This window comes from Phalaenopsis equestris, unplaced genomic scaffold (assembly GCF_001263595.1).
Source record: "Phalaenopsis equestris unplaced genomic scaffold, ASM126359v1 Scaffold212394, whole genome shotgun sequence".
NCBI lineage: Eukaryota > Viridiplantae > Streptophyta > Magnoliopsida > Asparagales > Orchidaceae > Phalaenopsis > Phalaenopsis equestris.
Window position 1 is genome coordinate 5,094 of NW_018231327.1, and position 11,991 is coordinate 17,084.

Genomic DNA, 11,991 nt, shown 5'->3' on the forward strand with positions numbered 1-11,991 from the left:
CACTTGGGGCTCCCTTGGGCTGGTTGTTTTCGGCGGCTGTCCAGGGTTCAATCACTTCTTGGCTCAGGGAGGTCAGGGGTGCTTAATGATGGTTAACCCCTAAGGGTAAGCAATGATGAAGGAGATATTTAAGTTTAGGCCAAATATGGGGTGAAATCCCTTAAATCATGAGACCATTGATCCATAGCTCATTTTGGCTAGTTTAGGTGGGTTTATCCTGATCCATAGAGTGCACTTGGTGGTTGTGGTGTCATTAATTTGGTGGCTTAGGCATGGCTAAGTCAATTTTGGTGCATGGGTCCAATTTGGGTCCAAATGGATAAAAGTTGGGTTTAGGTTAGGCTAGCCATGACAGTGAGCTCAATTTATTGATCAAAATTGTGTAGATGATTGTCGTGAAGATTTTTGGTGAAGGATTGAAATGATTTTGAGTTCAATTGGTAGGTCAATTTGAGGGATTTTTGAAATTTGGCCAATTTGGGCATGTTGAGTTAGACATGGGTCTAGGTTGGGCTAGCCTTGGGCTAAGTCCAAATTGAATGTTCAAATGATCAAGGGAGGCTTTTTGAAGTTTTTTCATGAAGGGATGGAGTGGAAATTTTGGGCCTAATGCCATCAATAACATTCAATTTGGTGGATTTGGAGACATAGCTAATTTTGGGGCAAATTTGGGGATTTTCAACTTGGGTTAAAATTAAGTGAAATTGAGGCTTCACCAGTGAAATTGAGGCTTCATGAAATTGAGGCTTCACCAAGGCCAATTTAAGGTCAAATTTGATTTGTAGGAGTGTTATGAAGAGTTTAGGATTCAAATTGGGGCAAATTTATTAGGCGATGGGGTTCGATTTAGTGGGATTAAGTTATAGGGCCAAAATTGGGGTTTTGATTTAGATCAAAATTGAGCTCAAAGCATGGGCCAACTAGGCCTGGGTTTGGTTTTGATAATGAAAGATGGATTTGAATTTAGGATTGAAATTGAGGAGAATTAGGGCCAAACTGATGGACATTTGAGGTGAATTTGGGGAAATTGGGCCTTTAAAGGCAATTTGGGGGTTTTGGTCAAAATGGTCAAATTGGTGAAATTGGGCTCAATGGAAGGGTTCAAATTAATTTTGGAGACAATTGAAGTAATTTTAGAGGTTTTGGGAAAGTTTGGGGTGCCAAGGGTTATTTTTGTAATTTTGGTAATTTTTGGGGTATTTTGGTAAATTTAGAATTTTTGTATATTTTTGGATAATTTGGGTATTTTGAAATGGTTTGAAATGATTTTTGAACAAAATTGTATATTTTTGGGTGAAATTGGGATTTTTGGCCAAATTTAGGATTTGGGGGTGTTTAGGTAGTTTGGGTGGATTTAGGGGCAAAAGGTCAAGTTGGGTATTTTTCGTAGAATTGGGAAGCCAACCATCATATGTGAACTATGGACCAATGGAATCCCCATTTGAGTCATCTATGTATTGGTCTTAGCTAAACCCTAACCTAGGGCTAGTGAGTCTAGGAGACCATATACATGAGTCTCCCAAAGGATCAAGGGATCCAAGTCAACCATTTTGGGTTTTGGGTTGTGAGTGATTGTGGGTGATAATGAGTGTAGGTGAGTTAACTAGCTCCAGACCAACACCCAAGGCTAACCCTAAGGTCAAACTGTCCTATGGGGGCTCATCTTGAGATCCCCCATATTGACCCCACCTACTAAGTGCTAGAGGTTGGGACCAATATGTGGAACTTCAAGTTGAGCAAAGAGGAGTTTGGAGTTTCTAATGGACTAGTATTCTAGGAATAGTCAATAAGAAAGTCCTATAGCTAGATAGTATTCTAGGAATAGTCAATAAGAAAGTCCTATGGCTAGATCCTAGGCTACTATAAAGGAAAAACTAAAGCTCAACCGAAAGTGAGGTCAACAACAATATTCAAGTGGATACCCTACATTTGTGATATAAAAAATTGTTGCAAAAAATAAGTATAAGGTGGCTAGTATTCAATTTGATACTAGCAATTCAGAGAAGACCCTCTTCAAGTCAACCTTCAATAAGATGCATCCATCATTCGACTAGCTGGTGGTAGCAATCGACCTCCTATATGGTTTCTTTAGTGAGCAAAAGGATGCCCTAGGAATAATCGGGATATCAAGCACCTGGGTAATGTGATGACTAGTTTACCAATATAGAAGATTTCCCGATGGTTAATAAGCTACCTACTCATAATGCTATCTTTATCCACCCAATACTCAACACCTTTAGAGTTGTGGTCTTTACATACCACTTTGCTATAAAGTTTCCATGTGACAAAGAAATAATTATTTCTTAGGAGAATTTGGTGTAGTGTCAAACATGTTACCTTTGGCTAATTGGCAATGTGAAACATGATTTAATCAATGTTTATAAATACAAAGAGGGAGTTCTTAAGGCCTATGAAACCACTATATAGATTCCCAGTATCAACAGAGAGCCTAGTTAATATTTTCTAATTACTGAAATTTTGATGTAGGATACAATGACTTACTAATCCAAACTCTTCCAAAGCATCGAGCAGCATTTGCCTAGTCAGCTATTGAAATGCCAGGAATCCTGATCAATGTAGCATGCTACCTCCTAAACATCATTTCAGGTACATAGCTTATGAAGCAAAAGATGAGAACATTGGCCATGACTTTAGTCAGGCTGATCTGTGAGGATGTGTAGAAGCTTAAGGATGAGAGTTACATTCAAGAGGTATAGTATCTGACCAAGGTTTTAGATGGGATCATTTTATAGAAGTTGAATGACATATAAAGAATGTACGTGGACTTCATGAAACTAAACTCTGCCTACCCAAAGGGTAGCAACCCCTAACAAGGATCGACGCTCTGATAGATTTTGAGTTGGTCTTTTAGTAATAAACTTCCAGGATGCTTTCCCTACTCACTTAACTTTATTTTCAAAAATTTTAAATTTAACATGACCTTTGGTATTAGGGGTTAACTTTGGATAACTATATTTATGTTTCTAAATATATAGTAAATTTAAGTAAAAAAATTTTAATAATAAAGGTTAATTCTAGAGACAAAGATATTTGGTAAAAGAGAAGAGGACTATGTTTTTCTATTTTAAGTTAAGGAATTTGTATTTTTGAAGTATTGAAAATCTTAAAAGATTCATGTAAAAAGAAAAGAATTGAAATTTATGTAATTTTTAACTTAATATAAATTTGTTAAGTGAAGAAATGTAAAAACAATTAAAGATTGGCTTCACTTGAATCAACTTAAAGAAGAAGGCTTAGCTACATTTTATAAACTTATGTTTGAGTATTAACTTATTTAATAGTAAAGTTTCATAGATTGGTAGAATTTCTCATCCCAAAGTTGTTGTGCACAAATAAAGTGACTTTAATATGACAATTTGTAATTTTCCTTGAAAAGAATAGAGAATAAAAAATCTTAGACTTGACTGCTAAACTTGATTGTTGGATATTCTTATACCTTTGGTATTAACTGGAGTTGTTTTGAATTTTTTTTAAGTTATCTTACTGTATTTAGTGGACTAAAATATGGAAATCTAGAAGTTAAATTCTTTATCATAAGTCATAATTTTAGTAGTAAAGGAGTTACTTGAGGACAAGTAACATGTAAGTTTGAGGATTTTGATACACCAAAAATAATGCATTTTTAGACCTATATTATATACTCATTTTGGTGATATTGTACTTTAATAGAAGTTATTTTTAATATTTTCTTGCAGGTTGTTGAATTTTAGGACTTTGAGCAAAAAGAAAGCAAAAGGGATGAAAAAAAGGATAACACCATATTGAAGTTGAAAATTTGTTCAGCACCGATAACACCATATTGGGTGTCGATGGCACCGTTTAACAGAGAACATCGAATTAAATTATGAACCACTGACGCCGACGACGCCCGTTTCGGTTCAGACACTATTTCTATAAGATTCGATGAATTTGGACATTTTTTGAAGAGTTTTTGGATACGTTTATTGGAGAACTGACTCTAGGCTCTATTTGGTGCCGAAATTGATCAGAAAATTGGCTCCTTTTCGCCATTCCTCACCACAATTCATTCTCTTACATACCATACACTTTTTCATCTTCATTCCACCACAATTTTGGAGTCCACCAAAATTTTGGAGTCTATTAGTGATTTTTCTTTAAGAATTTAGAGTTTTTGTGTTGAGATTAAGTGTGAATCTTTCTCTAAGAGTGTTGGAGAAGGAGAAAAGTGAGAGATTTATTCTTCCTGCATTTTTTAGATGTGTTGTTTGTTTTTATAGTGTTGCATGAACTTTCTTTTATATATGAAATTTGTGTTTTGTTGTATCTTTTTAATGAACTCTGAGCAGTTTCCTTTATCTTTCTTCCTACTCTGAGATATGGTAAAATGAAGAAATAATATAGATGTGCCAATGTTAAAATATAAAATAAATTGTGATGAGTTTTTAACTCCGAACTTAATTTACTTTTCAATCAGGCCAATTGAATTGTTAAAATTTATTGTGAAACGTATGACCTAGGAAATGGAGTATGAGTTCTACAACAGATTGAGGATCACATTTGATTCTATGAAGGAGAATTTTGTTCATGGAATTAAGTGCAAATAAATAGAGAAATATATATTGTTGGGTGTAGAGTTGGAGATTTTAGGGGGATAGACTAAATTCTCCAATTCGGTCTAAGTGTTTAAGAACTAAAGCGAGAGTTAGCCGTTGGAGATTTTAGGGGGACAGACTAAATTCTCCAATTCAGTCTAAGTGTTTAAGAACTAAAGCGAGAGTTAGCCTTCAGGTGAAGGGAAGTGGGAGCTCTGGAGGGGGGCCCAATATCCTCCTAGCCTAGCCACGGATTTAGGGACTAAACCTAGGATTAGCCAGTGATTTTTTATAACACTGTATCAGGGTAGAGGATTAAAATTGCTCCTAATTGGCATAATACATATTAAAACCATTTATCTCATCTCATTTTACCAAGATCTAATTGTAGTGGGAAAAATGCTTTTTCACATAAGAAATCTTCATCACATAAACATAGTTTAATAGTTTAGTAGTTACTGTTTAATATTTGCATTTCAGTTTTGCTAATAGTATAATTTAGTTCTGATAATATCTTAACATTTGAAATTAGTGACAGTAATTTCGTTTTACTTTCTGTGAATTTTCTACTTAATTTATCATTTCAAATTTAAGCATTCCCCATGGGATCGATATTTTGGGCTTAAATAGAAAGTCTTTTATTACTTAATAACGATGTGTATACTTGCATAGAATCCCAATATTAATTGCTTAAATTTCTTATTTATAAAAGATTGCATGAAGTTTTTAGCGTCGTTGCATAACAGAGTCAACTTTGTATTTCATCGTGGGATCAATGCCTAATAAAAAATTGGCTTCACATTTAATCAACTTGACGAAAAGGGCTTTATTACATTTTATAAACTTATATTTAAGTATTAGCATCCTTACTAATAAAGTTTTCATGAAATTCTTTTTCATATGAACATTCTAAGTATCTTTAATATAAAAAATTACAATTCTTCTTAAGATGAATAGAAAATAAAAAATTTTAGACTTGAATACTGGGTGTTCTTATATTTTTAGTTTTAATCTAAGTTATCTAAATTTTTTTTAAGCTATGCTATTATATTTATTAAATTAAATTATAGATATTAATAAGTTAATATCTACCATAAGTCATATTTTTATGTCGTAAAAGAGTAACTTGAGGATAAGTAACATTTAAGTTTGAGGGATTTTGATACACCGAAAATATGTACAATTTTATGTATACATTTTATGCTTAAATTTAGTGATATTGCACTTTAAAAAAGGTAATTTTTGCATTTTGTTGCAGGTATATTGATTTTAGACATTTGGAGCAAAAAGAAAGAAATTTGGAATCAAAATGCAGTTTTCCAGCAAGCTAGCGCCAGAGGCGCTATTTTACAGAGAAGTAGTGCCAAAGGCGCCAGAATCCAAAGAGGAGCGTGGAACTCTAGTAAACATAAGCCATAGGCACCAAAGACAAATCTAACAAATTGTTGGCAGTTATTGATTATTTTTAGAGGTTCTAGAAGACACCAAGTAATTTAAACGCCCCATGGAGTGGTTCAATACATCTAAACACTTGAGTAAAGCTCTTGAATGAAGAGATATATGTCTTAAATGAAGGGATTTGTCTCTTGATGTGAAGAGGTGTGCCTCTTGAGGAAAAATGAGGGAATTTTGAATTTCTTTAGAGAAAGGGGACTGGCGCCACTCTTAAGAAATATAGGAGGTCTTGGAGTGTGCGGCGCATGGAGTCATTAGAGGGGACTAGAGAGTTATGATTTGAAGAGAGTTTTCTTCTAGAGATTGTAAGAGGAGAGGAAAGTGAGAGATTTCTTCTTCATTACATTTCTAATAGAGAATTTAGTGTGACTGTAAAGAGAGAGTGCTTCAAGGGAACATCAAGAGATTTTCTAGAGGGGTGGTGGAGATATGATGTGTTCTTTCTTTTCTTTGTTTTGTAAACTATTTTTATATATAAAATTCATGTTTTGTCGTCCTCATAAATTCTGAGTTGTCTTCTTTGTCCTTCTAGTGGAGATATGATGTGTTCTTTCTTTTCTTCGTTTTGTAAACTATTTTTATATATAAAATCCATGTTTTGTCGTCCTCCTCATAAATTCTGAGTTGTCTTCTTTGTCCTTCTCCCTACAATGACATATGATTCCCTACAAGACATATGATTTTATGAAGAATTAATATTGTTGTGCGGGGTTTTAAATGTCAATAAATTTTGATGATTCAAAGTTTGATTTTCATTTACTTTTTGATCTGGCTAATTGAAATATTAAAATTTTTTAAGGAACATAAGTTCTGACAAAGCTATGTTTTCTACAACAAGGTGAGAGTCACATTCAATTTCATTGGTGAGAATGTAGTTCATGGAGTTGAGTGCAAAAAAATAATGAAATATATTTTGATGGAAATAGAATTTGAGATTTTAGGATGAAAGACTAAAATCCCCAATTTGGTCTAGTTGCTTGTAAACGAAAGCGAGATGGTTAGCCCTCAGGGTAGGAGGAAGTGGGAGCACTAAAGTGGGAGCTAGTATCCTCTCAGCCTAGCCATGGATTTAGGGACAAAACTCTGGATTAGCAAATGTTCTTTATGCACTCGACATATGGTAAAGAATAGGATTGCTCATATTTGGCATAATATAATTTTAAACAATTTTAAATGATTTTAATTACTTCACTAACAACAAAATCATTATAAAAGAGAAGGATGTTTTCTTAAATTTGAACTCTTCGTTACAAAACTTTGTTTAATATTAGTAAGTTTAACTTTGAAGTTTAGAAATTAACTTAGTTAACTTAGTTCTTTTAGCTACATTTCATTTTGCATACATTAAATTTACTTTGAATTTGTTTCTTTCTTAAGTTTATAGTTTGATTATTGTGTTTAACATTATAACCATAAGAATTTTCATTTCTCTGTGGGATCGAAACTTAAAACTCAATTAGAGCCCTTTATTATTTCAATGATACATATACTTGCGTGATTACTAGGATTTGCAGCTTAAAGATTTTAAAATATAAAACTATTCATACTGAAGTGATTTTAATTGTGATTGATATGTATTTTTACTACATGTGTTGTCGTGTGTGTGTGTGTGTGTGTTATAGTATTGAAAGATATTTATAATTCATACATAAAATTTGCGATCACAGTCCTATAAGCCCATAGTGCAGAATCAAGTCTATCAGACCAATCAGTTTTATTAGGATTTACAGTTTTTCCAAAATTCTTTTAATTTCTCAAATTAATACTTTTGTTAAACCACGGGTCTGTGAGTGATAAGTTGTGGAAATTCGATGTTTAATCCCATATTTCTTAAGTAATGTGTCAATTTTAAAATTCTTAAAGTGACTTCCCCCATCAGTAATGATTACTCTTAGCATTCCAAATTTGATAAAAATATTTTTGTTTAAAAATTTTGAAACACTCAGAGCATCACAATGGGGCTAATAAGATATAAATTTTTATTGAAGATGGTACAAATGGTCCCATTAAAATCTAAACCCCATACGTAAAAAGTTTCAACTTCCAAAATAAAATTTAGGAGCATTTCATCTCTTTTAGAAATATTGCATACTCTCTTATATTGATCACAAGCTTTCAAATATGTATTAACATCCTTAAACAATGTAGACCAGTAAAATCCATAGTGTAAAATTTCAAATGCAGTCTTATTCACTCCAAAGTGTACCCAAAATCAAATTTATGACATTTTGTATAATTTCCTGGGTTTCATTAATTGGTACACATCATTGAGGGACCGATTGAAGGACCGAGTCTCGATATTTTTTATATAAATAAGGGTCATTCCAAAAGTAAAATATTGCATCGTAAGTAAATTTGTTCTTCTGGTGGCTTGTTAGTCCGTGCGTTAAAATGCTACCAAGTAGTTAACTATATATACATATCACGGTATATACATTCAACAGCAGCATAGAGTTGTTCATCAGGAAAATTTTCATTTATATCATCCTCAATGTTTTTTTTTTATTTTATTGTTCAAGTCTTGATAGATGATCAACTATTTGATTATCAGCACCTTTCTCCTTGGCACCTTTCTCCTTCAACCAGCCAGATAGCTACGCTTTTTTTTAGTAACATTATCTTTGAGTATCCAGGTTCACCTTTCTCCTTCGACCAGCCAGATAGCTACGCTTTTTTTTTAGTAACATTATCTTTGAGTATCCAGGTTGTCAATTCATGCATTGTAGGTGGAGTAAAATCAGATCCAAACTTAACAACTTCATAGGCATATAATATGGGTCAGTGGCAACATTAAATGTTAATCCTACTAAGTAGCAGAATTTACCAATTAACTACATGCTTTTTTTTTTCTTTCTTCTTTTTTTCCACTTGGAATTTAGAAGATGGTGAAAGAATCCATTGGACCTCTAACTCAAGATGGCTTCTGCGTGGAGTCAAATAATGATGAATTGGTGGCATTTTTACTTTCATCAACATTTGTTGCACTGCTTATAATCTTACTGAATAAACTGTCACATTGTCCTTTAACTTTTGCATCTTTTTCTAATGCCTTCTTACATGGTGCATGGTTTAATGCCCTTGTGTGTGCTGGCAAGATGTTGCTTCATCCTATTTACTAGTCCACTACACACTTGATTACAAAACTAACATCTGAAATACTTTTCATTAAGTATGTTTGTTTTATATTGCCACACAAAGTCCTTACGAGTGTGGCTACTACCAGTCACACAATCTTCCTCATCCATTACAACATTGCGGTTTACTACAAACATGAAGAAAACTAACAAATTTGTGGTTTACAATAGCAAGAGTATTCTCTAGCAAATGTTTAAAATGAAAAAAAATCTGTATTTTATTGTAACTATAGTGAAATTATTGTAGCAAACAGAAGGGCCTGTGATGGCAGAATTGCCTGCATGGGAGACGAAGCAGACGGTCATTCAAGCGGTATGAAGCAATCCTTCATCGGGACGAAGAAGATGATGTGAACGCCTGCTGTGGGAGCGAGGAAGCAAACGACGGCGGGATCTTCTGTGACTCTATGTGGAGGGAGGAAACAAAGGGTACGAGAGTCGTACTGGAGACCTCACACGATGTGAATTGGGTAAGTATGCCGAATTAGGGATATTTTTCCCATTTTATTTGATTAATAGGTGGGGGTCATTCCTACACTTACGCCCTGTGAGGCCGAAATTACGCTTCGAGCATTCCCAGGTTTATGCCCCGTGAGTTTTACGCCCTGCTCATAAGCTTGGATAAACTTAAATTTGTACCTTTAAAGAAACATCCACATAGATCTACAAGGATCTCTTTAATAATGCAACTCATGGTTGCTGGCAATAATATTTCAGTTAGATTAGGCCCAATACCTCTTCTGACCATGTAGATCAGAGACCAAGATAACCAAGAACGACGGAACACTAATATCTTGATCAAAGTCGTCATTATTTCCCCCCAACATCTAATTTAAGCTCCAAGTGATAAATTTTACAACATAATCATATTTTTGTTACTACTAAATGCTAAATCTTCATCGTTAAATGATTAGCCTTAATTGAAAGTGTTCTCCATATTATTGGGAGGAATAATTAACCATAAAGGTTTGCGCATCTGGGAAACCTCTAACCCTAGATCAAAAAGATCTCTCATGAATGAGGTGAAATCTCTGGGCAGTGTCTTATCTACAAAAATCTGAGTCTCGAAAAAAACAGAAAGCAAGACATCGGAATTTTGGGTCCGTAACCAGTACCATCATTGTCATTAATCTACTAATTTAGAATCAGCTTTTAAGAGTCCTCATTTTAAGCAATAAACACATTTCCTGGGTCATCAATTTTGTCAAGCGGGACTTAAGAGTATCTATAATAAACCAGGATAATTGGAATAACCCAAGTAGTTTTGGTCTGTGTAAACAGTGCTTGAAATACACTATGCACACAACGGATGTAAGCTCTCGTAAGCAATTACACTAATTAATCTAATTTACAAAGGAAGCAAAACTGTTTTGAAATGTAACCTACCGGAGGAAAACTGAGGCATGCCCAGTGCATGCCCTCCCATACTTCATTCACTTACGAGCTAAAATGCCTGCAGCAGTTCAAGAATTATGATAACTTCCAGCTAAATTCATGATTATCTCTTCTTGGTATTTGCAACTAAAGGAAACTCCACGAGAACAATAAAAGATGATCTCTCTGCTTCCCTAAGATATTGTACTGTGCCATTCATGATCTTCACAAGTTTCTGACTTAAGAACAAACCAAGGCCCTCCCTTGAAATGCCTGGATTTTGGTGAAACATCTCCTGCACCAAAGTTTCCGGAATGCCTGGTGCAGGGTGAATAATCCTGAATCAAAGACATCAGAATAGAATCAAACAATTTAAGAAGTTGACGATAGCCCGCCATTAACTGAGATTAAAATTTCACTTCATGTAAATAATAAGATGTGATTCAAATTTTACCTAACATCAAGATGGACGATCTGCACTCCAGTTGCTAGATTTTGTTTTCTTGGGATGGCACATAGAACTACTGATCCTCCAGCCTGTGGGCTGAACTGAATTGCATTTACAAGGATGTCTGCCAGAACTTGCTGAAGCCTTAAGTTGTCTCCATAAAGATACATAGACGAAATTTCTGCAGGAGAATCATGAACAAGTGAGATCTGACGTTCCCTGCTTAGATCCATCCCCTGGACAATGACCGCTTCAAGAGCGTCCCCAAGGTTAAATTCTACCATGTTCAGCTCCAAATAGCTGTTTAAGAAAAAGTAGAGCGAGCAAATTTCATTGGCCACACATATAAGTTAATTCGATAATTTTAAAAAGTTGAACAGTAGTAAACGGGATAATGAACCATTTCGTAGGACTTCAATTATGCCAGAAAAAAAAAAGTGTCGTGAGACTACCAGACCAAATAAACTATTAGACTATTCAAAGCTAACGAGTATGAATATATTTCTAAAATTATAAATGTAGTTAATTCATGCTTATATATTTCCAGCAAATATCACATCTAATGATACCACAATAGGCAGAAATTGCATGAAATATAATGCCAAGAAGTTTTAGTCATCATTAGCCTTATGCCGACATACAATAGAACATGGAAGTATACTCACGTATTTTGAATAAATGAATGTTCTAAACTATAACAAGACCATTAACTAAAATAATAATTATGAAATGTAGAAAATCTAATATAATGTTATTAAACTGATATTGCGGAATGATTAAAGTGTTGACAAAAAACCAAGTACAATACATGGAAAATAAAACCATAAGTTATATGTTAAACATCATATTAAAAGATGGGAAAACTACTATGTTGAGCGTAAAATAAAAAAACGGGAGAAAGGAAAAAATATAAATAAATAAATTAATTAATTAATTTCAAAAAAAAGATATCACCTCCTCCGGCAAGTTCAAGCCCGTGTCTAGCTCAACAACTGCTCCCGCTCTT

The 11,991-nt window shown here is 34.0% G+C and overlaps 1 protein-coding gene across 2 annotated transcripts in view; it reads right to left on the reverse strand.

The window, feature by feature from the left end:
- Positions 1–10,404: 10,404 nt before the first annotated feature.
- Positions 10,405–11,991, reverse strand: part of LOC110036904 (phytochrome C) — a 23,969-nt gene continuing 22,382 nt past the window's right edge. For both annotated transcript variants that reach the window (XM_020741453.1, XM_020741454.1), the window contains 2 exons: positions 10,992–11,285; positions 10,405–10,875 (listed from right to left, as the gene is read on the reverse strand). In XM_020741453.1, the coding sequence (XP_020597112.1) occupies positions 10,662–10,875; positions 10,992–11,285 (508 nt within the window). In that variant the 3' untranslated portion in view covers positions 10,405–10,661. The remainder of the gene's footprint in view (positions 10,876–10,991; positions 11,286–11,991) is intronic.